This window comes from Octopus sinensis, linkage group LG4, assembly GCF_006345805.1.
Source record: "Octopus sinensis linkage group LG4, ASM634580v1, whole genome shotgun sequence".
Taxonomy (NCBI): Eukaryota; Metazoa; Mollusca; class Cephalopoda; order Octopoda; family Octopodidae; genus Octopus; species Octopus sinensis.
The window spans coordinates 110,249,586-110,277,172 of NC_043000.1; the positions used below are offsets into that span (position 1 = coordinate 110,249,586).

The following is a 27,587-nucleotide window of genomic DNA, read 5'->3' on the forward strand; positions in this document are numbered from 1 at the left end:
TGATACTCATTATAGGGTAACTTGAGGGTGATTTAGTTGCTGTTTTTAGCATATGTAGCGGTCACGTAGTTTCTCCCTCCTTTGGCTTCTATTTCATTATTTTAGATGTATAATTTATATGTCCCCGAAGTCGTTTATAGAATCACAGTCGAAGCCGGCAGGATTTGAAACAAGAACGTTGAGGTACCAAATTAAACACACTTTGTTATTTAAATGTTGTATATCCCCAATTTAATAATTACTTCTTCGTCAAAAGTATAAAGCCATAAGATTTTGTGCTCTGCTTATATCTTTCTCCAGAGCAAACACAAAGAGAGGTTCAAAGTTATATAATTTTCATCGCCGTTGTATATTCTATATTTTCTCACTTCCGTATTGCAATCAGCACAAGCTGGCCTTCAACCTGCGATGGCTTTCTTGATGGTTTTTCTGACTTATGCTATGTGGCCCTTTTTCACTATCCACTCCAAACCACTTTTAAATGTAATCGAGTTCTCCAAACCCCCTAAATGTCCCAGTAAGTGGCGATTAAACACTTCCGGCTTTAAATGGAAGCATAATGGTGTACAGCTTTCGGCACCAACACAAATTCATGTTCTCCAGAACAACACCATAGATTTAAGGGCAATATTCCGTATCTACGCCTTCTTCGGAATGGTTAGAAATAGCAGCCAATTCTCCCTCGGTGGCAATCTTGGGTTTTAGGTCCATATAATTGCGGCGAACTGGCAGCATTATTTCGTTGGATATCTCCGTCGAAATCAACTTTGCAAACCTTCGGGGTCGATGATATAAAGTACCAGCCAATGCATTCGACTTGTCCCCCCCCCCCTAATTCTTGGCCTGAAACCCAACGGACTGGCATTTGATCTTGGTCACTTATACACAATGGAAACTAAGTAACTGGCTTTAAGAGTCCAAGGGTTCGAGAAAAAAAAAGACGTGGTTGTGTGGTAAAAAGTTTGTTTGTCAACCACATAGTTCCGAGTTCAGTCCACAGCGTGACACCTTCGGCCACGGGCCGACCTTGTGAGTAGATTGGTCGATGGAAACTGAAAGAAGCCCGTCGTATATATATATTTATATGTCTTAGAATGAGATAATAAAGCCAAGGTTGTGAAGAGTTTTCAGGTCATTTATAATGACATAGTCTTACAGCTGTTTCTGGGATATCATGGATACCCCTTCATCAGAGACGGTGTGAGAAAAATTTTGAGTTCGAAATTATTATGGAAAAAGAGGAAATAGGGAATATAGAACTTACTTAGCATTACCTGACACTCTGGGTCTTCTAGATACCAGTACCTCTCGTATGTGTGTGTATGTATATATATATATATATATATATATAACGTATGTGTATGTGTCTTTGAGTCTGTGTTTGTTCACGCATTCGAATCTGCCGGGACATCTGCAAGACATCGTTTTGAATTTCGTAGTTTACCGTGTATACAACCATTTATTTTGGGTTGGCAACTTTTGTTCGGCGAGTTGGCTGAACCATTTGCACGCCGAACAAAATGCCTATCGCTATTTCGTCCATTTTTACGTTCTGAGTTCAAATTCCACCGAGGTCGACTTTGTCTTTTATTCTTTTGGGGTCGATAAAATAAGTACCTGTTGAACACTGGGTTCGAAATAATCGGCTCACTCGCTCCCTCATTGTTTGTAGGAACATACACATAGTGCAGGACATTAAAAAAAAAAAAAAAACCTGTTTAACGAGGTTCTCACCACTGTAAATATATGTCCCTGATATAGGCATGGCTTCACTTGGCCCCCTCAACTTCCGATGGAATCTTAGGGATGCCGACTTACATTCATATTTACATTTATACGATGGGTTTCAGTACGGTTTCCAGTTACCAAATTTAACTCACTTGGCTTTGGTCGACCCGAGATATTAGAAAACACTTGCCCAAGGTGCTGAGACGTGGTTGTGAAGCGAACCTTTTAATTAGACAACTATGTGTTCTATGGCAAAAATAAGATGATTAGCAGATGTAAATGCCATTTATCCTTTAAGAATAATTGATATTTTGAAGTTCCTCATTTCGTTTATATATCGTACTCGACAAAAGCTTTCACTAGGGTTGGAGTTTTGGAAATAGCTGCCCTTCGAAGTCCTATACCTCGCAAGAAAGGGAAAATTTCAGTTTTATACGTTTTTGTTCTAATTTTCATAAGGTGGTGTGTGTAAGAAAACTAAAATTTGTGAGGGGAGAAAATGACCCCAGAAATTTCAGACTATCATAATTTCCGTTGTATAAAACTCTAGAATGCTTTTCCCTTTCTTGTGAATTCTGTTACTTTGAAGGACCATCGTTTCAAGACCCTTCCACATATAGAAAGGCATTTGTACTTGGTTAAAAGAAACATTAACGAGGTTCTCACCACTGTAAATATATGTCCCTGATATAGACATGGCTTCACTTGGCCCCTCAACTTCCGATGGAATCTTAGGGATGGGTTTCATATAGAAAGGCATTTGTACTTGGTTAAAAGAAACATTTTTTTATGGCGATCGCCAAGAAGTCCAAGTCCTTAGAAGCTCTTGTATCCTAGTCGTTGTTTAGCTTCAGGTTCGCCCTGATTGAGTTGATCGATGGCTAAAAGTATTTTAGCTGTGGCGATTGGTTATTTTTGTCACCCCTGCCATAGTATATAGCCTTGAATACATGAATCATTTGCGCTTCTCAAACTAGTACATACCTGGAGGCCTGCATACGAAACATTACTGAACTTTTTTCCTTCCCCACTGCCATCTTTTTATTGCTGGGAAAACCAAATTAAAGTTTGCGCCTCTATAGTTCTTTTGTTTACCATTTGTTGGACGAGGTTAAAAAACCCTCTTAATTTTATTAATCATAGTATTTTACTGTCCCACTTTACAACCCTCACATACTATGCATCTTTGATTTGGGGATGGGGACTGCTCCCTATTTGAAACGTGGATTAAAGGAGATTTAGCTGCCATTTCTAGCAAGTCGAATGATCACGTAGAAGCTTTGTTGTCGTCTGTAGTGATCTCCCTTAGTTATAGCCTCCTCTGCTCTTAATATAATACAACATTGCTGTCGGCTACCCGTACCCGATTAAACTATTATTGTTTCTTTCATTTTTGCAAAATCGCACAGAAAACAAACGTTCGATTCAGCTTTATTTTAAGTGTAAGGTTGCTTTCATTTATTCGTTATTCTTCTTGTTAGTTGTTGATTTATCTGTATTGATTTGCTTCGATTTTTTTCTTCTTTTCTTTCTCAATTAAATAGAAAAAAAAACATACTAAAAATAATCCCCGAAAGGTAATGAAATAGTCATTTCGGTTGGTTCAAGAGTCCGAAACGGAAACGGACCCTGAGCTGTTAAGATGTTTGATAACTTAATGTTTTTAAAAGTATTTTTCGCTTTGCGTTGTTATTCGCTTTTTCAGGAACCGTATTTAATCGTTCGAATACATTATTTGTTTAGCTTTATGTCTGACCTTATCAGCTATGGTCCGAAGTGGGCGGAGTTCCGCATTAGGTGCTCTAAAATCGTGGGAAAGGAAAAGAGTACTTTTTCCTTTTTCTTTTATCTTTAGCATTCTTTTGTTTCATAAAATGGAAATTACAGTCTTGGAAAACAAAAGGAAAAAAAAAAGAAAAACCCATGAGATTTGGGACGTGTAGCCTGTCCAGATCATTTCGTCTTCTTTTACATAATGTATCAAGGTCTACATTATTCAGTGTACCCTTTCATTTTCCAAAATGATAGGGTATGGCTTGAAGGGGATTTGGTTATTAATTCTAGGCACGGTGATAGCAGAGAGCTTGTTCTCCAGACCTAATATACAAAGAACTGTAAAGAAAGCCAAACAAAAATTTGGTCGGATATTTAAAATCTTGAAATCAAGAAGCTGAATCACCGTAATGACATTGTACCCAACCATGCTTCTACCCCATCAGAAGTACAACTCTAGTGATGTTTCAGACACGTTTGTGTTTGTCCTCACCACCACTAGTGTTGGTTTTTTTTATGTTCCTGTGACTTAGCTGTTGTGCAAAAAAAATCGATACAATAAGTACGACACTTAAAAAAATATGTACTGGGGTTGATCTGTTTCCCTAAACTCTCCGAGGCAGTACCCTAGCATGGCTGCGCCCCAATGACCATGAATATAAATTATTCAGTGTTATTGAAAGGGCTGGAAATTTACTGAATAGAACATGATATTCTGGTCTATTGTTTGGAGAATCTTGCAAAAACTGGCACCAAATATGGCAAAGAATATTGCAATTTTCCTACAATTTCTATTGAAAAGGAAATCTTTGCAGAATCCCTCTATCAAGCACCAGTTGCTATAAAAAAAAAAGTAAGAAAAAAAACGCAAGGATCCTGAGAGAAAATCCATTCCAAATTAGTGACCCAAAACTTGCTTTTTGCCAACAGAAATCAGGAATCCTTGAAAACATTCATCTCAATACATTCCGAGTGAGACTTAACAAACAGTCCATACCGATTCCAGCACTCCACTCCTCTCTCTTTCATCCTCCTCATCAGCCTGGCTATCTCACTGATCCCAAGGGATCAGATCTACCTCTACTTCTTCAATCCTTCTGGTCCCTATCTCTGACCACTTGCTATTGAACATTCACCTTTCAATCCTACCATTTATCAATTCCTGTTGCTATCACTCATCACTCTCTTTACTCCTTTTACTAATCCATCATCTCAATCTATTTCTGCCATCACACCTTTGCACCCCTCTCCCATCCAACTTGGTTTATCCTTTGTCATCAGTCATTAGTCATCATCATTTAACGTCTGTTTTCCATGCTGGCATGGGTTGGATGGTTTGACTAAGAACTGGTAAGCCAGGGAGCTGCACCAGGTTCCGATATGATTTGGCACAGTTTCTATGATTAGAAACTCTTCCTAATGACAATCACTCCGGGAATGTAGTGACTGTTTTTTACATATCACCGGTATTTATTTATTATTTACCAAATATATACGTTTTATTTATTATTTTACACATTACTTAATCATCGTTATATTTTTTATCTTATATTTAATCTTTCTATTATATGTAATTTTCTAGATGGTGTAATTAAATTTTTCATTTTGAATTGATAAAAGGTGTTTTTTTTTCTAATTTATATATATATATATATATCCATGTGTATGTGTCTTTGTCCCCCACCATCTCTTGACAACTGGTGCTGGTGTGTTTACGCCCCCCATAACTTAGCAGTTTGGCAAAAGAGACTAACAGAATAAGTATTTAGTTTAGAAAAAAAGGGAAAGACAAATATTTGGGTCGATTCGCTTGACAAAACTTCTTGAAGGTGATGCTGCAGCATGGCTATAGTCTGAAATAAAAACTAAAAGATGGTTTTAATGGAGTGATTATGTGACACCAGAAGTTCGTCAAGCAATTATGTTTGTTTATTCTGTGACATACAGCCTGAACATGTGATAATATAATTTGATTTAGGGCAATTACCCTTGGCTCATCCCTTAACCTTGTCAAATAGGTCAGTAATAAGTCATGTGACTATATGCTCATTTCTCTGATGCAAAATTATTTCATTCTCTTTCATTTTCACGTTTCAGTAACTGTCATTATATATCCTCATCGTTATATAACATCCGCTTTCCATGCTGGCATAGTTTGGATGGTGTGACTGAGGACTGGCAAGCCGGGAGGCTGCACCAGGCTCCAGTCTGATTTGGCAAGTTTCTACGGCTGGATGCCCTCCCTAACGCCAACCACTCTGAGGCATCATACAGTCTGCCTTTTATTCTGAGCGAGAGGCCCTTTGTTACCAGCAGAGGTGGGAGTATATAGATGATACTTATATACCAAGGTGGCGTGCCGGCAGAGACGTTAGCATGCCAGGCAAAATACGTAGCCATATTTTGTCTGCCGTTACGTTCTGAGTTCAAATTCCGCAGAGGTCAACTTTGCCTTTCATCCTTTCAGGGTCGATAAATTAAGTACCAGTTACGCACTGGGATCGATGTAATCGACTTAATCCGTTTGTCTGTCCTTGTTTGTCCCCTCTATGTTTAGCCCCTTGTGGGTAATAAAGAAACAGATACTTATATACCAAAGTTTGTAATTTGTGACTTGAAAAATATGAAACTCCACAAAATTGTCCAACCCCAGAGAGGAGGTTATGTCATTGTCTGTTTCAGTCCTGTTGATGGTGGGGGTCACCAAAATATAACAGGAAATTGAGGACACAGATCAAAACTTTGGGCAGTTGGTTGAACAAATTATTAATCAAAGAAAGTTCTTCCAAATTTATGATTTTTATGATGCAAGGGAACTTATTCTCTTTTCCCTTTGACTTGTTTCAATCACTGAGCTGTGGCCATGCTGGGGCACCACTTTGAAAAGTTTAGTCAACCAAATTGGTACTTATTCTATTAGTCTCTTTTGCTGAACCACCAGGTTACTAGGGCATATACAAACCAACGCTGGTTGTGAAGAAGTGATGGAGAATGTATATAAACGTGCACGCGCAAGTTCAATCCCAGGCTAGGACTTGAAAAATAATATCAACAGAAAGCTAACATCAGCAACATATCTTAGGAATGAGAACAGTGTACCCCAGAACACCTGATGAAGTCTGGAGAATACATCAGCTGAAATGTTGTGATAACAACAAAGTGAGGATACCTATCCGTCCATTGTAAATAACCATCATCATCATCATTTAATGTTCGTCTTACATGCATGCATGGGTAGGACGTTTGACAGGAGCTGGCCAGGTAGAAGACCACCCCAGGCCACTGTGTCTGTTTTGGCTTTGTGTTTACGGCTGGATGCTCTTCCTGACACCAACCATGCTGCAGAGTATGTATCTACATGCATATGTGTTTATCTATGTGTGTGTGTGTGTGTATATATATATTTTGTTGTGTCTAGGGTGAATCATTATGCCAATATCATTAACACACACACTGCATGTGTTAATGATATTGACATGATGACTCTCCCTAGACACAACAAAATTTGTTTCAACACATGAATTCACATAAAGAATCTTGCAAGCCAGATACACAAACTAAGTATGTGTGTGTAAAGCTAAAGCTTGTACTGTTGTGAGGATTTGTGTGCTGAAGGTTATGTACAATAACCAAGCAAGACAAGCATTATCAATTAGGGTTAAGTGCTTTCTGTGTATGTGTATATGTGTGTGTGTGTATGTGTATATGTGTGTGTGTATATATATACAGAGATATACTTACACACATTTGTATACATGTGTGTAATTAAATGCATATATATATATATATATATATATATATACACACACACATACGCACATACACAGAAAGTATAAAATCTCCTTCTTCAGTTTTGAATATGTGTTGAATCCAGTCAAGTGTTGTTGTTTAAGAATAACTTTTTATCTCGTGATGATGACCTGTAACCTATTTAAACTGTTCACATAATCTTTTAACGTTGTCTGAAGTTTTAAGTTTGGTTGGTGAATTGATTTATGTGTTTGTGACAGTGACATTCACAACAGCAGCAGTTATAGTAGTAGTAGTATTGGTGGTGGTGGTGGTGGTGGTAAGACTGCCATGTTGGATGGCATATAAAATGTACTTTTTTCTCCAAAAAAGTGTTGCAAAGCATTCATCCCAGGCCCCAACTGCAAAGTTTGATCAACCTCGAATGCTTTATTGTACTAAAACCATTTTCTCCTGGACGTCTGCTGCTGATATTGGCATGTTTCTAATATGCCCACGTGTCTTTTATATCATTAAATATGCTACATTATCTAAAATGTATTTCATATTGTATTAGGATAGATGGGTGAAATTTGAGGGAGTTGCTATTTCTAGCCGATCAGATGACCATGACAAAGCTCCTTCTTGTGTTTTGTTGTTGTTTAGTCTCTGGTAGTCCTAGTCAAGCCAATCTGTGATCAAAGGCATTTTGTAATCTAGCCTGGATTACATTAATTAAACGAGTCTTTTCCAAGACAGTAGGAGAAGATTTACAGGAGATTTGACTGCTATTTCTAGCAGATTATGTAACCACATAGATCAATGGTATCCAACATTTCTGTGACCACCTCACCCCATGTCGTCATCAGCATCATCATCATCATTTTAAAGTCCACTTTTCCATACTTGCGTGGGCCAGACAGAATTTGTTGAGGTAGATTTTCTGTGGCCAAATGCTCTCCCTTCTTCAACCCTCACCTGTTTTTAGGTAAGCTAATATTTGTCCATGACCAAATCTATCTTGGAAGATTGAAAACAAAGGATACTGCTTACATGATGGTAACACTCGTGACTATCATGTGATGTCAAGGCAAGGAGTCAGTAATACATGCATACACACACACACACATTCATATGAGTGTGTGTGTATATTATACCATATGTTACATATATATTATATCATACCTTGATACTCTGTAGACTAAGATCTCCGTTGACAGGTTGTTGGTATTCATAGAATGTTAAATGTTTCAGTATGCAAATTAGGGACTCCTTCATAGAGTAACTGCTGCATTTGTTGAGTATATAATCAGTTTGGCTGATTGTTTCTCTGGAGACTTGTCAGAATGATGTAGACGCCACTGATGAGAACCCAATAAGGTTCAAAAATTGATTAAGGTTGTTCATCATTTCTTTAGTCTGTGGAGAAATGGCTAAAATTTGCCCTGTTTATAATTATACCATATATTATGAATATATGTAATAGACATTCAACAGGCAAATGTCTTCTAATATAGCCCCTCGGGCTGACCAAATCGTTGTGAGTAGATTTGGTCGACAGAAACTGAAAGAAGCCTGTTATGTTTTTATATGTAAATAGATATCTGTATATGCATGTGTGTGTGTGTGTGGGGGGGGGGTTACTGTTTCCTTACCTTGGTTTCATGTAATATTTGTAAATGAATGCCAGTTCCAAGCAATCAGTGCCTTTTGATTCTAATCTTCTGTGGAAACATGCCTTGTCACGAGGAAATATTACCTTGCTTTGAAACAGATGGGTGTTGGCAACATGGAGGGGCCTCTGGACGTAGAAAGTCTGCCTCAACAACTTCCATCCAATCTATGCAAGAATGGAAAAAATGATAATGATGATGATGGCCAATGGCAATGGCCAACACCAGATATTTGTCTTGTCTCATGTCTGTTGTACATCGCTTCCATTCATGCAGAGCAATAAAGGGGATATTTCATCTGCTGTTATGTTCTGAGTTCAAATTCTGCCGAGGTCGACTTTGCCTTTCATCCTTTCGGGGTCGATAAATTAAGTACCAGTTATGCACTGGAGTCGATATAATCAACTTAATCCGTTTGTCTGTCCTTATTTCTCCCCTCTGTGTTTAGCCCCCTGTAGGTAGTAAAGAAATTAATAAAGGGGATAGAGAAGAGGAAGGTTAGAGAACTGAGATGAAAGTGGGGAGAGAAGTGGGACTCAGAAGATGGAGATGAGGTGATTGGAGGAAAGGCAAAAAAAAGGGAGAGTGTACCTTAATTGATTAATAGCTTTGTCTTGTTTTAATTTCAGACAAGTCCCAATATGGAGTTTCGAACACAAATCTTAGTTGCCATGTTGTTGGTGACCATGGTGTCTGGTTATACTGTGGTGAACATGGAGAAGAAGACCCCTCTTTCACCGATGGTGGAGAAAATTAACAGCCTTCAGACAACATGGAAAGTAAGTGACTCTTCACTCTTTATCTCTCTATCAGTCTGTCTGTTTTTCTATCTCTCTTGTCTGTCTGTCTGTCTCATTCACTCTTTTGTTCTGATTTCCTTTTTTTGTCATCTCCTTTCTATAATTGCTAAAACCACCTAATACACCTGAGTGGATCCCTGTGCTGGTGCCATGTAAAAAGCACCCACTACACTCTTGGAGTGGTTAGCATTAGGAAGGGTATCCAGCTGTAGAAACTTTGCCAGATCAGACTGGAGCCTGGTGAGGCCGCCTGGCTTGCCAGTCCCCAGTCAAGCCGTCCAACCCATACCAGCATGGAAAACAGACGTTTAAATGATGATGATGATGATGATAACCACCACCACTGACATCCTCCACTTTACAAGCCAATTTCTATTTATTTATATCATCATCATCATCATTTAACATCTGCTTTCCATACTGGCATGGGTTGGACGGTTTGACTGAGGACTGATCTGGGAAGGTTTCTACAGCTGGATGCCCTTCCTACTGCCAACCACTCCGAGATTGTAGTGGGTGCTTTTTATGTGCCACCGGCACTGGCATGGACTACACTTGAATGGTGCTTTTTACATGTCATCCAATCATTCAAATCATTGAAATAGCAGCTAAATCTCCCTCAAATAACATCTTTAAAAAGCTAATGCAATCCTAGATACAATATTTGTGGAAAGAGAAAAAAGGTGAGGATGGTTTTGTCTGAGATCACCAATGACCCGGAACTAAACAAACACTGAGAACATTATTACAGAGATGTACTTGCATAGCAAGTGACCTGATCTGAGATCGTGTGTTGAAATAAAAACAATTGCAGCATGGAAGGTGTTTATAAGCCATTTAAGAAACACACAAAAAATTCTGTGATGCTGCACGAAATTTTGTCAGTGAAGATGTTGCGGTCTCAAAGTGACGAAAATATTTTGGCAAATCTCTATATATAAAGCTGAAGTTGTCTGTGTATGGCAGGTTTGGTAGCCTTGAACTAACACTATCTCCTCCAAGACCCTGTGGTGCAAGTTGACCAAAAATTCAAATTGGACCATGTTAACACCAAAAATTATTTACATAAAAAAGGTGCTTTTTTTCTATAAAAATCTCTATTTTTTACGATATTTTGACTGCTGTGTCGCCATTTTTCGGTGTATTTCAACCAGAAAAATGTTCACTTAAAGAGAATAACAAGCTACATAATGCAAAATTTTTACTTTTCAAAAATTCCAATTCTAAAGGGTCGAAACAAACCCGAGCAATGCCGGGCGATACTGCTAGTTAAATTTAAATGTTGGAGTGAATCTAACGGTTTTTGTGTGTTTTTAAATGGCTTACAAACACCTTCCACTGAGAACATTCTTGAATGGTTAAATATATCTCGGGTAACAGTTTGTATCAGATGAAAAAAGTTATGATTATTGTTTGAGCATCCTTGATCAAAAAGTTCCCTTTGATCAGCTATCAATATCACTATCACCACTATCCACCATCTCTGCCACCACTGGTGTTAGAACAACTGAATGAGAAGGCCTCCACATGGTCAGTTAACCTGCTGGAAATAGCAGTAAAAAATCCTTCAATTCACACACCATATAGTTTTTATAGTGGAAGGAGTTCATTTGATAATAGAGTCCTAGGTACATGATGCCTGAATAAAAAACAAGTTGGTCCATCCATTTTTCTCTGGCTATTATTCCTTGGAGAGGCATCGAGGTACCGTTCTCAGGTACCTCTTCCATAGCAACTACTGTTACGTTTTCTGGCAGGATTCCAGAGTGTATCCAACCATATCATTCTTGGTTTACCGCCACTCCCCAGGGGGGTCTGGTTTGGTTTGGAGAATCTATCTTCTGTTGTTTTCTAATCAAATGACACAGGGCTAATCAACAACACAGGTGAGTCAAGAAAAGAAATCTCTAGACCAGTGGTTCCCAACCAATTTTTGGCCATGCTCCCCTTGTAATATTTAAATATTTGGGTACTACTTGAGAACAGAGGTCTCGGTACGCGCACTCTCGTAGTCGCGCATCCGCGCTAGCTAGTCGTGGTTAGTCGATCCTACAACGACTACCTAGCAAAGTAAATAAAACACAAAATAAATAATTTTTTTACACAAAGTAAATAATCTTTGTTAAACAAAGTAAATAAAACACAAAAACACAAAGTAAAGGATCTTTTCGGTTTGAATGGCAGTTTTTAACATAATTTCTAGGTAACTAAAAATTTTTTAACTTTGTATACTGGTAGAACGTGTTTATAAAGCATCTTTGGATCTTTTCCTTTTGAACGGCACATGTCAACACAATTTCTAGTTAACTAAACACTTTTAAACTTCGTATACTGGTAGAATGTGTCAAAATAAACATTTTTTTCTCTTGGCTTTCTTGATAAAATTGTAATTCGTTTGTTTAACGTAGTTTAATTTTTTAAAATTTTAACCAATGAATCGCCTCTGGTTAGCTAAAATCATTTGCTGCGTCTAAAACTGAGACAACATCCTGTCACTAACCCTAAACCTCACCCTCACCCTAACAATTAATTTAATTGTTACGCGTGTAAAAAAAACGAAAGGCTAAAACGAAAGCAATGGAAAATAATTTAAATAATTAACAAACAAAATAATTCTATAATTTTATACATACGCTTTCCGTACGTATACGGAAAGCGTGTGTATAAAATTATAGAATTATTCTGTTTGTTAATTTTAAAAATTATTTTCCATTGCATTCGTTTTAGCCTTTCATTTTTTTTTCTTAATTGTTATCCTTAAATTAATTTAACAATTAAGAAAAAAAAAACAAAAGGCAAAAATTTAGGGTGAGGGTGTTGTCTCAGTTTTAGATGCAGCAAATGATTTTAGCTCAATTAGAGGCGATTCATTGGTTAAAATTCGAAAAATTAAACTACGTTAAACAAACGAATTACAATTTTCTCAAGAAAGCCAAAAGAAAAAAATGTTTTATTTTGACACATTCTACCAGTATATGAAGTTTTAAAGTGTTTAGTTAACTAGAAATTGTGTTGACATGTATCGTTCAAAAGGAAAAGATCCATATCTTTTTCCTTTGGCTTTATTGAGAAAATTCTATAGTTTGTAAGATATTTTTTTTTTTTTTTCAATTTCTGTAATTTCAACCAATCAATGACGTCTATTGAGGTAAAAAAAAACATTCTGTGCTGTATGAATATGTCCCTTGTTTAAGAAACAGATTGGGTTTATTTACATTTCTGAAGAAAAAAAGATACCCTCCCCCTAACCCTAAAACACATTGAAATGCAATAGATCGATACTAGGGTCATAATTATGGGTGACAATTTCATATGACACCGCTAGAAAAAACTGCCGTTCAAACCGAAAAGATCCAAAGTAAATAATATTTTAAACAAAGTAAATAATACACAAAGACACAAAGTAAGGATCGACTAGTCATGACTAGCTAGCGCGGATGCGCGAGTACGCGAGTGCACGCACCGGGACCACTGTTCTCAAGTAGTACCTAATTTTTGTTATTCAAAATTTGGTTAATGTTTACAATATTACCCGGAAACAAAATAGAAATATATAGTGCAACGGATGTGTAGGAAACGAATATGAAAAGGGGGGGGGCAACAGGCGGGGGGGGGACTTCGGAAAATTCACAAGATCCGAGTTTTTCACCCATAACTTTTAGGAAAATGTTTTTTAATGAAATTTTATATAAATACCATTCGACTGGCATAGATTACGATTATAAAGAAATTTGTGGGAAAATCTTTTCCAAGGTGTGGGGAGAGGACTTTGGAAAATTCACAAGATCCGAGTTTTTCGCCCAAAGCTTGGTGACAGTTTATCTTGAATAGCGGGTATAAATCCAAATTTTAAATATTTCTCTGAATTATTTTTTAATTTTAAATATTCCCCTGAATTTTAAATATTCCTCTGAATTTTTTTTACTTGCACTATTTTAAGTATCTTTTAATCGGCATAACTACAGATTTCGGTAAAATTGTGAAAATTTTACCCAGATTTCTGCACCCCCGACTTTGGAAGATTATATCTTTCAGAGAAATGGATATCTTTATATATAAAAGTAAGGTTGTGTGCTGTCTGTCTCCTATAATTTAGATTCCTAACTACTCCCACATTTTGCAGTGCAGTTTAACCAAAACCGGGTATCTTATAGTCGTGATTCATATCGAGCCCTTCTGGGTATTAGCACGCGTCTACGATTTAAAAAAAAATTTACTATCAATTTTTCCCATTTTTAATGCATTTTTGACATATATTAGGGAAGTAACTCTCTAAAAGTTTACTATTAAATCTCAGAACGTAAAAAGCTACAGTAACACCCACCCCCTTTGTGGTTAACCATATTGAGATAGCTATTATACTTTACATCTCTAAAAATGCTTATATAGTTATTTCCCTTACAAACCCGAGCAACGCTGGGCGATACTGCTAGTGTTTTAATAAAATTGTCTATGAATATGTGTTATATCATGTAGATTCCGAATATACAAAATTTTTTGGGGTGGGGGGGTATTTTAGGAGAGTTTGGAGTGGGGAATTTCGGAAAATTCATCGGAGTCCTCTTCAATTCGTCTTAACTTTCAAGAAAATGGATACTTTTTAATGAAATTCTCTACAAATATATCTCGGACTATGTAGATTTTAGGGGGAAACAATTGGCGGCTATTTTTAAGAACTGTTCCCCACTCGCGGATGTTTCTGAACATGTCGTCCATATTTGTTTCATTTTCTCCGTTTTGTGCGTTTGTGCATCCATAGACTTCTACCTCTCCTTCACATTTAATTAAAAAAGTTCAAACGAGGAATTATTCCATTCAATTTCATGTTTATTATTGAGATTATGCAACAAATTATGCTTTACACTTCTATATTTAACTGTGCGTGTATATTCCTTATTTTTGCTTCTGGTATCTTCTGCCTTTCTTTTAGAAACGTTTACCTGGGAATTTACTCAAAGTGAAAAAAATCGTATGCCTGGGATAAGTCGTTTTAATAACATATTTCTGTGTAGCAGACCATTAGCTGTTATTTTTAGCATAGCAAGTTTCCTGGTGAGGGTTTCATTTGCCTTCGTTGCCTGTTTGTTGTTTCAGTAGTAATCTACGGATGCACAAACGCACAAAAGGAGAAAATGAAACAAATATGGATGACTTGTTCAGAAACATCCGCGAGTGGAGAACAGTTCTCAAAATTAGCCCCCAATTGTTTTTCTCCAAAATTCCTATGTCCTCGAAATCTACATAGTCTGGGGGTATATTTGTAGAGAATATCATTGAAAAAATTGAATTGAAGTGGACTCTGGCGAATTTTCCGAAATTCCCTACTGCAGCCCCTCTGAAAGCACTTCCCTGCCAAAAAATTTGTATATTCGGAATCTACATGCTATAACACATATTCGTAGACAATTTTCATTAAAAAATATCCATTTTTCTGAAAGTTATGATCATCCAAAGTCGGGGCTGCGGAAATGTGTAGTTATGTCTTTGGATTTTCAAAAAGATTTCAGAATAAAACTTTCGGAAAATCTGCTCAAAAAGAAACCAAAAATGTTCCGCGAATCTTCTCAGCTGCAAAAGCCTTTTCTATCAATGATGGAAGTGTTTTTCTAACCTTTTTCCAGAATTCCCAAACTGACCGGTGGCAATAAAATGAAGTTTTGAAGTTTCATCTCTGTTCATAGAGACATGTGTGGATGTATGTGCGTTACCACGGCCATAAACCTCTCTCGCCCTCTCTCTATCTATCTCCCTCTCTCTATCTATCTCCATCTCTCTCCCTCTCTCTCTCCTCTCTCTCGCCCTCTCTCTTTTTCATTTCCTCTCTCTCCTCCTCTCTCCTCTCCTTTCCCTCTCTCCTCTCCTTCCTCTCTCTCTCATCTCTCTTCTCCTTTCCCTCTCTCCTCTCCTTCCCCTCTCTCCTCTCCTTCCCCTCTCTCTCCTCTCTCCCCCCTCTCTCTTTTTGCCACACACCACACAAACACGCCTACATGTTATCACGTTTTCACACAAACACTGCACACACACACACCTACATGTTTTGACACACCACTAAATCGAAAGAAATAATCTATTCCCTCTTTAGGGACATCAGATCTTATGGATAAGATGAAAACAATCAAAATTTGATAAAATTGGCCACAGAAGGGATGGACAATTTTTGAAAAAATAACTCATTCTCAATTGGTATACTTTAAACATTGTGTACAGAAGGTATCTTTGCACATGCCTCACCAAAATATTACCGTGTCCCACCGAAATATTACTATGCCCCACTGGTAGGGCATGTGCCCCACACTGGGAATCACGGCTCTACAAGGTCGTTGAAGCTGCTAGAAATAGCAGTCAATTCTCCTTCAAACTGCATGCTCCTATCATAAAAATGGGGTGGGGAGTCAGGATGGTCACATATGGAATTTGTTTGATCATACATCTGCTCAATCCTTACTGATTTCGGTTGAAATAATAACAATATCCTCACTTCATTCCTGAAGTCCAGTGTTCAACCCCACCTCATGGCATCTTGGGCCAGTGGCTTTTAGTCTAGCCTAACCCAAGTCTTATGAGTGGAATTAAGTAGATGGAAACTATGTTGAAGCCCACTGGGCAGATTGTACCTGTAAGTAAAAGGTCAAACCTTGGCACTCTTTCTCATACTGATTCTGCTCGAGGCTTATATTAAGGGTACGCATGCCTGTGGGATACTCAGCCACATGCATGCCAGTTCAGTGAGAAGATAATGCAGTGGATCAAATAATTGAGATCTGTCCAACCCATGCCAGCATGGAAAAGAGGCATTAGATGATGATGATGATGATGATGATGATGATGATGATGGATCCTAAAAATATATATCATTATCATCATTATCGTTTAACGTCCGTTTTCCGTGCTACCATGGGTTGGACGGTTCTTCCGGGGTCTGGGAAACCAGATGGCTGCACCAGGCTCCAGTCTGATCTGGCAGAGTTTCTACAGCTGGATGCCCTTCCTAATGCCAACCACTCTGTGAGTGTAGTGGGTGCTTTTTACATGTCACCGGCACAGGTGCCAGGGGAGGCTGGCAGCGGCCACGATCGGTTGGTGCTTTTTATGTGCCACCGGCACAGAAGCCAGTCAAGGTGGCGTTGGCATCGGCCACGTTCGGATGGTGCTTTTTACGTGCCACCGGCACAGGGATCACGACTACAATATCCTGTGCTATCCATATTTGTAATCAATTGTTGATGTTTTAATGTCTTTCCTTTAATTTCTTTTTGGTTTTTGTTTTCCCTGCTTGCATGGGTTGGATAGGTTTGCTATGCAGTGTCTAAAAGTTCTTTTCTCTTTCCAATTATAGGCTCAAGATAACTTTGGCTGGGCTGACTTAAAAGACATCAAAAGACTGATGGGTGTTTTACCCGAGTCCAAGAAGCATCTGCCCCCTCTGAGACCACCAGTTCTTGAGATGGGCGGCCCTCTTCCTGATTCATTTGATTCTCGTCAACAGTGGCCTTCTTGCCAAACTCTCAAAGAAGTTAGAGACCAAGGAAACTGTGGCTCTTGTTGGGTAAGTATGCTGACTCCTAATTGTTGCCCCCTGCTTTTTATGACATTTCTCCTGTTGTCAATGTTGAGTGACCACCACTTAAGTATATATGTAAGTGATTTGTTCTGAGACCATTTGTCTGTGTATTGGAACTGAAATTTCAAATCGTGCTCCCTAAATAAGAAGATCCCTTCTTGTTCTGTCATATTGCAGGCTGCTGCTGCTGCCGAAGCTATGTCTGACAGAATCTGTATCCATTCCGGAGGCCAAATGAATGCTCATATTTCCATTGAAGATTTGATGACCTGCTGCCAGAGTTGTGGTATGGGGTAAGTTAAATTTCCTCCTTTGTAATTGTTGTCTTTATTTGTTTGTGTACTTTGAGGATATACCCTGATATCTCCGTGCTGGTGGCATGTAAAAAGCATCAACCAATTGTGGCTGTTGCCAGCCTCCCCTGGCACCTGTGCCGGTGGCACGTAAAAAGCACCATCTGTACGTGGCCGATACCAGCACTGCCTTGACTGGCTTCCGTGCCGGTGGCTCGTAAAAAGCAGCAACCGATCGTGGATGTTGCCAGCCTCCCCTGGTACCTGTGGTGGTGGCATGTAAAAGATCAGACTGGAGCAGCCTCCTGGCTTCCCAGACCACAGTCGAACTGTCCAACCCATGCTAGCACGGAAAACAGACGTTAAATGATGATGATGATGATGATCTCATCTCCATTATCCTTTCTTCCTGTCCAACCGGGGTACCCATGTATCTCCTCAACAACACGGTACCTGTACCCCTCCCTCGTTTCTACTTTAGCCTCTCTTTGCTTTGCACAAAGCTTGTGTCTTGTGAGTTACTTGGTGACCCCACCGGTGCTGATGCCTCAAAAAGAAAAAAAAACCCATCCAACAGACACTCTGTAAAATGGTTGGCATCAGGAAGGGCCTTCATCTGTAGAAACTTTGCTAAAGCAGACACTGGAGACCAACACCACTCTCAGACTTGCCACATCCTCTTGAATTGTCCAAACCATGTCAACATGGAACATGGATGTTAAATGATGATGATGAAATTTTTCCATGCTAGCTTGGGTTTGTTGGAGATTTATTTGATGTAGAATTTTCTAGTTGGATACTTTTTCTATCTTCAAAGCAACCGTTATCTGTTTTTCAAGTAATGGATTTTTTTGTTATTCCATTGGTCTTTAAAAATGTACTGGGACAGGACACACACACACACATTATCTATATATATATATATGTATGTATGTATGTATGTATGTATGTGTGTGTGTGTGTGTGGAGGCGCAATGGCCCAGTGATTAGGGCAGCGGACTCGCGGTCATAAGATCACGGTTTCAATTCTCAGACCAGGCATAGTGAGTGTTTATTGAGCGAAAACACCTAAAGCTCCACGAGGCTCCGGCAGGTGGTGGCGATCCCTGCTGTACTCTTTTTCTCTCTCTTTCTTCTGTTGGCCTGCTCGCTTAGCCAGCGGGATGGCGTTTTTTAAAGGCTAAAACAATGCGAAGTGCATTGTGACCAGCAATGTATAGCAACATCTGATAGCCTGGTCAGTCACGGTGATATATATAAATATATATATATACTATTTATCTTATATTAAACTTTTAATACTTTTTGATAGTTATATAATTTACAAAAAAAAATAAAATAAAATATATATATATATAATATATATATATATATATATATATATATATATATATATATATATATATATCATCATCATCATCATCGTTTAGCGTCCGTTTTCCATGCTAGCATGGGTTGGACGGTTCAACTGGGGTCTATATATTTAAAATTTATAAGTTTAAATTATTTAAATAATTTAAAAAATTTTTACTTTAATTTAAATATTTTAATTTGGAATTCTATATTTTATATTTTTTATATTTTATATTTTATATTTTTTTAATTAATTTTTTTCTATGTATTGGCTTATGATTTTCACTGTTTGATTTGCCTAATAGTGGTTTTATCTCTAATTTAATATAATATAATATATATATATATATAATATATATATATATATATATATATATCATCATCATCATCATCATTTAGCGTCCGCTTTCCATGCTAGCATATATATATATATGTATGTATATATATATATATATATATATATATATATATATATATATGGTGGGCTTCTTTCAGTGTCCATTTACCAAATCCACTCAGAAGGTTTTGGTTGGCCTCATGCTTTTAGTAGAAGACACTTGCCCAAGATGTCACTCAGTAAGACTAAATCAAAATCACATGTTTGGGGTACCAGTCACATCTGTCTCTTTTTCTCCCATGAATTGAAGAATGGCTTCTTCTGTTATTAGATATTTATGAGAAGCCTTCGGGGAATGTGATGCAAAAGAAATACCATTTTCCTGAAAGTATTATTGTAGCGATTTAAGAGATTAACTTTAGACAAAGGAAAATAAATAATAAGACCAATCTTTTATGATTTTGCAGATGTAACGGTGGATACCCAGCTGCTGCTTGGGACTATTTCAAAGCTACAGGCATCGTCACTGGTGGACCTTATCACAGCAAAATGGTAAAAATCTTTCTTCAGTCTAATTACATCATCATCATCATCATCATCATCATTGTCATTATTAAACCTCCTGGTCATTATTGTCTTGAGTCCTTTACTCGGTTTCCATGGCCAAGATCATAACATTGACCTCGAATTGGACACCAGTTCATCACAGGGTGACCCGTTTAACAGCTGAGTGGACTGAAGCATCATGAAATGAAGTGTTTTCCTTTCAAGAGCATCATGCACTGTCCTATCCAAGAATTGAAACCACACTCTTGTGATCATGGGTGCACCACCCTAACCATTTGACCATGCAGCCGTCAGTCTTCAATGACAGGTTTGAAATATGATATTTCTTTCCTTTTCTTCACAACAATACATTCACTTTGTAATGTTGCTTTGTGTTTCTGCCAAGGTCGACTTTGCCTTTCATCCTTTCGGGGTTTATAAATTAAGTACCAGTTGCGTACTGGGGTCGATCTAATCGACTGGCCTCGTCCCCCAAAATTTCAGGCCTTCTGCCCAGAGTAGAAAAGAACATTGTTTTGTGTTTGGTGGCGAGCTGGCAGAAACGTTAGCACGCCGGGCGAAATGCTTAGCAGTATCTCACCTGTCTTTATGTTCTGAGTTCAAATTCCACCGAGGTCGACTTTGCCTTTCATCATTTTCAGGGTCGATAAATAAGTACCAGTTGCATGCTGGGGTTGATCTAATCGACAGGCCCCTTCCCTAAAATTTTGTGTCTTGTGCACAGAATAGAAAAGAATATTGTTTTGTGTTTGTTCTTGCTTGTAAATTCTTTTCTGAGTTAGCACATTAATGTAGAACAAACCCCTGGATTCCTTGGCTAAAACATTTATCATAATTCTTTGTGTTATAAGGCCCAAAGCCTGAAGTTTGGGTGTGGGCAAGTTGACTACAGTGACCTCAGTGTGTAACTTGTTCTCATTTCATTTAACCTGGAAGTATGAAAGGCAAAGTTGACCTTGGTGGAATTTGAAGCTAGAACAAGTGCTGCAAAGCAGTTGGTCAGTGACGGCCATCTTCTATGCCAGCATGGAAGATGGACATTAAATGATGATGATAATTATCTTCCCGCTTGCTACCTTGAAAGCATTTACAACATTCAATATCTTTTACCTTTTATTTGTTTCAGTCATTGGACTGTGGTTATGCTGGGGCACCACTTTGAAGGCATTTAGTTGAACAAATAAGTACCCTAGTACTTATTTTGTTTAAGTCTGGTGCTTACCCCTGATTGGTCTTTTGCCAGACTGCTTCGTTACAGGAAGTTTCTGTTTATCAATTTTCATTCTCAAGACTTTGGTTGACCCAAAGCAAGAGTAAAAGGCCCAAGATGTCATGTGGCATCACCAAACCTAGAATCCCATGCTTGTGAAACAAATTTTCTTAGCACACAACCAGGTCCTTTGCAACCCATTGCATTTATTTTTGTTTTTTGCTCCCTTCTGCATCCCTCTATCTTCCCCATCTCATCACCATTCACCAGGACCCAACTTTTTTTTACAATTGCAGGCTGCCTCCCCATTCCCTCAACTCCTCATATAATCTTGTAAGCCACCCCCCCCGACTTTTACTTACCAGTTTCTACTGATCGTTCTCTCCCTCCCCTAACCATGTAGCTCTTCTCCCCCACTGCCCCAATACTTTAACCCACCCCCTCATCCCCCAAAATAAAGCTAGCCAGGGTTCATAGTCTTTCCGGCTGCACGGCAACCGGTAGCATGGATAAAGCTCCCAGTCCATGCTGTAAAGCAGTTAGCATTAAGAAGGGTCTCCAGCCATAGAAACCACACCAAAGCAGACGTCTGGAGAACAATGCAGTCCTTGGACCCATTGAATTCTGTTGAACCATCCAATTTATGGCAGCATGGAACCTGAATGTTAAATGATGGTGATTACCAATGTTAAGTTATCTCAACTCCATGACATTTTGTGAATCTCTTTTAATGATTTTCCTCAATATTTTTCTTGCAGGGTTGCCAACCGTACCAAATCCCAGCCTGTGACCATCATGTTCCTGGAAAACTGCACCCTTGTAAGGGAGAATTGCCAACCCCATCATGTGAGAGAAAATGTGAAGCAGGATACAATGTGACTTATGATGATGACAAACATTATGGTGTGTACATCTGGTGAAAGCCTGTTTCTTTTGATTACTAGTTCCATTATCATTCATTCGTTTAATACCTTCTTTTCGATTTTTGCATCATCATCATCATCGTTTAACGTCCACTTTCCATGCTAGCATGGGTTGGGACGATTTTGACTGAGCACTGGCAAACCAGATGGCTGCACCAGGCTCCAATCTTGATCTGGCAAAGTTTCTACAGCTGGACGCCTTTCCTAATGCCAACCACTCTGAGAGTGTAGTGGGTGCTTTTTACGTGCCACCGGCATGGGGGCCAGTCAGGCAGTACTGGCAATGACCTCGCTCGAATCTTTTTACACATACCACTGGCACAGGTGCCAGTAAGGCGACGTTGGTAACGATTACGCTCGAATGGTGCCCTTTTATGTGCCACCAGCACGGAAGCCAGTTGGCTGCTTTGGCAACGATCATGATCGGATGGTGCACTTGGCACCCTACTAGCATGGGCACAAGTGCCAGTAAGGCGACGCTGGTAACGATCACACTCGAATGGTGCCCTTTTCATCAGTCGTATGAAATTTACTGGGGCAGATTTCCTTTAACTAAATGCTCCCCATGTCACTAATCCTTACCTGTTTCCAGGTAAGGTAATATTTACCTGTGACCAGACACATTTATCATAGATAAACATCCTCACTCATTTACACCCACCACACAGTCTCTAGACAAAAGTACACATGCACACAAGCATGCATATCTATGTATATATATCAAACTTCTTTCAGTTTCCTTCTACCAAATCCCCTCACAAGGGTTTGGTTGACCCAATGTTATAGAAGAAAACACTTGTGCAAGGTGCCACACAGCGAGACTGAACCCAAGACCACATGGTTGGCAAGCAAACCTTCATATTGCTACTATTTCTTCCTCCATTCAATTCCCTTCTTTATCCTCCACTAATCCCTGACCCCTACTCTGTCCTTGTTGTCTCACTCCATTCCGTCTCCTGCTGATCCTTCGATCTTTTACTGACTCCCTTCTTTTTTGCTGACCCCTTTCTCTCAACTCTTCCCTCCCTACTTACTACTCTAGCAACCTCTCTCTCTCTCTCTCTCTCTCAGTGCCTCCTCTTCTTACTATTGACTTCTCTTTCTCTGTCCTCTTCTTATTTCTTTACTACCCACAAAGGGCTAAACATAGAGGGGACAAACAAGGACAGACAAACGGATTAAGTCGATTACATCGACCCTAGTGTATGACTGGTACTTTATTTATCGACCCCGAAAGGATGGAAGACAAAGTCGACCTCAGCAGAATTTGAACTCAGAAAGTAAAGACAGATAGAACACCACTAAGCATTTCCCCCAACCTGCTAACGTTTCTGCCAGCTTGTCGCCTTCCTCTTCTCTGTCCTCTTCCGTTGTAGCTCCTCCCCTTTTCCACCATCTTATTGGGTTGGTGCATAATTATCGCAGCTTTTTTCCAACAAATTTTATTCAACGGAAACAATAACAACATGTAACAAAAACATCTTTAAATGATTATTCCGGAGCATATTCACCATCTATTTCAATTACTGCTTCCCATTTGCTTGGCAGACGGTCAGACCATCATTTAAAGATGCTTTTGTTAAATATTGTCATTATTTTTGTTGAATTAAATTTGTTGAAAAAAAGAAAGCTGCAATAATTATGAACCAACCCAATATTAACTCCTCTCCCTTTCTGACTTCCACTGATTCTCCCCCATCTCTCCTCCATTCCTATGCTACCCCCTGTCTGTTCTTCATGGACACCCATCTATCCTGTCCTCTAGTGATATTGCCCTTCTCAAAACACATACACACACACACACAGTTATGTATGGAGTCCACAGTATTGTTTGTCCCTTATCTTAATCTAAATCGCATAATAAATGTCTCCTGTGATATGTCTAAACCAAAATGATAGATGAATCTCTTCTAATTCCAGGACATACCTCTTATGCTGTTGACAATGATGAAAAGAACATTCGGCAGGAAATAATGACCAATGGCCCCGTTGAGGCTGCTTTCTCAGTTTACAAAGATTTCCTTACATATAAATCAGGTGAAAAAATATTTCATTCTGCTTTGTTTGGTTGTCCTTTTTTGATTTTGGCCCCCGTGTTCAGCTGATTCTTAATTTATCAACCCTGAAAGGATGAAAGGCAAAGTCAACCTTGGCGGAATTTGAACTCAGCACAGATCAATGGGTGAAATACCACTAAGCATTTTGTCCGGCATGCTAACGATTCTTCCAGCTCACTGCTCTAGTAATAATAATGATAATAATGATAATAATAATAATTTTTATTTCTTTATTGCCTACAGGGTCTAAACATAGAGGGGACAAACAAGGACAGACAAAGGGTTTAAGTCGATTACATTAACCCCAGTGCATAACTGATACTTATTTAATCGACCCTGAAAGGATGAAAGGCAAAGTCAACCTCAGTGGAGTTTGAACTCAGAATGTAACAGCAGACGAAATACCTATTTCTTTATTACCCACAAGGGGCTATAAATACCTATTTCTTTACTACCCACAAGGGGCTAAACATAGAGGGGACAAACAAGGACAGACAAAGGGATTAAGTTGATTACATTGACCCCAGTGCATAACTGATAATTATTTAATCGACCCTGAAAGGATGAAAGGCAAAGTTGACCTTGTCGGAGTTTGAACTCAGAACGTAATGGCAGACAAAATACCGCTAAGCATTTCACCTTGCGTGCTAACGATTCTGCCAGCTTGTCACCTTAATAATAATAATAATAATGATAATGATAATGATAATGATAATGATAATGATAATAATAATAATAATGATGATGATAATAATGATAATGATAAAAATAATGATAATGATAATAATAATAATAATGATGATGATAATAATGATAATAATAATGATGATGATGATGAAATTTGTGGGGAGGGGGTAGTCGATTGTATCAACTCCAGCTCTCAACTGGTACTTATTTTATTTACCCTGAATGGATGAGAAGCAAAGTTGACCTCGGTGAAACTTGAACTCAAAGTGTGAAGATGGACAGAGTACCACTAAGCATTTGGCCTGACATGCCAATGATTCTGCCAGCTCACTGCCCTGCTTCCCACTTAAATCCTGCCCGGAATAAGACTGAATCTGAGCCAAGCCAAAATAATAATAATGGTTTCCCATTTTGGTGCAAGTTTGGGAGAAGGATGTAAGTCGATTGCACTGACCCCAGTGGTCAACTGGTATTTATTTTATCGACTCCAAAAGGTTGGCCTCAATGGAGATTCAGAGCATAAAGACTCATAAGAAAGCACCTCTCACTATTTTGTCGTGTGCTCTTAGGATTCTGCCAGAATGACAAAGTTATTTTATTAAATTCATTATTTCAAAAATTAATTGCAATAAGGGCTGTGTAGTTTAACAAAAGGTTAATTGGATTTTCATTCATTTATATACATTCATTAAATCAATTCTGTATTTACTACGTTTGTATTTCACTCATGTAAGGCAGCGAGCTGGCAGAAACATCAGCATGCTGGGCGAAATGCTTAGCTGTATTTCGTCTGTCTTTATGTTCCGAGTTCAAATTCCGCCGAGGTTGACCTTTTATCCTTTCGGGGTGGATTAAATAAGTACTAGTTACGCACTGGGGTCGATGTAATCGACTTAGTCTCTTTGTCTGTCCTCTCTGTGTTTAGCCCCTTGTGGGTAGTAAAGAAATAGGTATTTCACTCATGTGAAACAAGGCAGTGTCTTTCAAGGAGGCTGTGCTACAGAGGCCTTTCCAAAAGACATCAGCACTTTATCCATTGCCCTCATGTCAACCATTTTCTTGTATCTTAGAGAGAAATAATTGATATTTTGTTTTATGTGTTAATCAGACTGATAAGTCATATATTTGTGCTCCTCTCCTTGGCTTCTATTCCAACTGATCAGAACCTACGTTTACCTATTTGCCAGAGTGCCAGTTCCATCTAGAATTATTATCACCATTAAATGTATTTTCTTTAGATGCTAACTTATGTATGCTGAGGCTGAGCATCAAAGACTTGCAGAGTAATGGATGCTGATTATACCATTGAGAAATATGAAAGCAGAAACCAATTAATGGTTCTAGTCTCTCCATTTCAGCTGACCTTACCATTATACTCTATTTTTATTCACAACAGGTGTTTACCAACATGAAGAAGGAGAATTTATGGGTGGCCATGCTGTGAAGATCTTAGGTTGGGGCGTTGAGGAAAGTACTCCATATTGGCTTGTGGCTAATTCGTGGAACCCTGATTGGGGAGATAAAGGTATTTATCATTCAGACAAAATTTCTTTAATGGTTTTTCTTTGTAGTTTGTTTGTGGTTGCAAATTCTTTATAATTTTTGTAGAATTTTTGAAAATATTTTCAGTTATTGTTTTGTGTACAAATCATCATAATATTAGTTTCAAATTTTGGCACAAGGCTAGCAATTTAAGGGGAGGGGTAAGTTGATTACATCAACCCTAGTGTTCAACTGGTACTTCATCATCATCATCTTTTAACGTCCACTTTCCATGCTAGCATGGGTTGGACGATTTTGACTGAGGGCTGGCGAACCAGACTCCAATCTTGATCTGGCAGAGTTTCTACAGCTGGACGCCGTTCCTAATGCCAACCACTCTGAGAGTGTAGTGGGTGCTTTTTACGTGTCACCAGCACAGGTGCCAGTCAGGCAGTACTTATTTTATAAATCCTGAAAAGAAGAAAGGCAAAGTCTGCCTCGGTGGAATTTGAACTCAGATTACAGCCATGCATGTCCAGCCCAGTTAAGAGTACCCCTGATGCGTCAGGCGATAGGATATGCTTGAGAAGATCTGTTGAGTCAAGTAAAACCAATATCATAGCTGTGACCAGTGACCCCTGACTGGGTCCTATGCTGGTGGTACATAAAAAGCACCATCCGAACATGTTCGATGCCAGTACCCACTGACTGGCTCCCGTGCCAGTGGCACATAAAAAGCACCCACTTCACTCTCAGAGTGAAGGACATCCTGCTGTAGAAACCATGCCAGATCAGATTGGAACCTGGTGCAGCCGCTGGCTCTCCAGACCTCAGTCAAACCGTCCAACCCATGCCAGCATGGGAAACAGATGTTAAATGATGGTGATGATGATGAATATAAAGACAAACGAAATACCACTCAGCATTTTCTCAGGTGTGCTAACGAGTCTGCCAGCTTGCCTCCTTAGACTAGCTTAATAATGACAGCTGTTTTAATAAATTCTTCATTATTTAAAAAATGTTTTCTTTTATTCAGAAGATGTGTTTGTGTGGAATGGAGGAAGAAATTTGATTTTAAAAAAATATGTAAATATTTATTAATTATTTTTTTTTATTATGTATATCTTGTTAATCTTTTTCTTTCTGTTTACAGGATTTTTCAAGATCAAGAGAGGCAACAACGAATGTGGTATTGAAGATCAAATTGTTGCAGGGCTTCCAAAATTGGCCCAAAAGAAAGAATGATATTCAAATGTTGTTGACATTTTTACATTTTATATAAATCATACACACAAGACACATACACAGACACATACACACACACGCACACACACACACACATCACAAGACAAATATAAAAATATTTTATAATTTTATTTGAAATTTACATGAAACTTTAAAATAAATATTTTTA

General features: G+C 38.5%; 1 protein-coding gene across 1 annotated transcript; it reads left to right on the forward strand.

Annotated features, from left to right (window-relative positions):
• The first annotated feature begins 3,066 nt into the window (after window positions 1-3,066).
• On the forward strand, window positions 3,067-27,480 carry LOC115210644 (cathepsin B). The gene is made up of 9 exons (XM_029779297.2): window positions 3,067-3,170; window positions 9,533-9,682; window positions 17,040-17,249; window positions 17,442-17,557; window positions 19,715-19,799; window positions 21,783-21,927; window positions 23,868-23,984; window positions 26,088-26,216; window positions 27,327-27,480. The coding sequence occupies exons 2-9, from the start codon at window positions 9,545-9,547 to the stop codon at window positions 27,416-27,418; spliced, it is 1,032 nt and encodes a 343-aa protein (XP_029635157.1). The 5' UTR covers window positions 3,067-3,170; window positions 9,533-9,544; the 3' UTR covers window positions 27,419-27,480.
• The last annotated feature ends 107 nt before the right edge of the window (window positions 27,481-27,587 follow it).

What these genes read in the sequence shown, in the direction of transcription:
- LOC115210644 (XM_029779297.2), top strand. Translation starts at nt 9,545, where the DNA reads ATGGAGTTTCGAACACAAATCTTAGTTGCCATGTTGTTGGTGACCATG. An exon ending in GACCTTATCACAGCAAAATG is followed by an intron (nt 19,800 to 21,782) that starts GTAAAAATCTTT and finishes TTTTTCTTGCAG; the next exon opens with GGTTGCCAACCGTACCAAAT. An exon ending in TTTCCTTACATATAAATCAG is followed by an intron (nt 23,985 to 26,087) that starts GTGAAAAAATAT and finishes TATTCACAACAG; the next exon opens with GTGTTTACCAACATGAAGAA.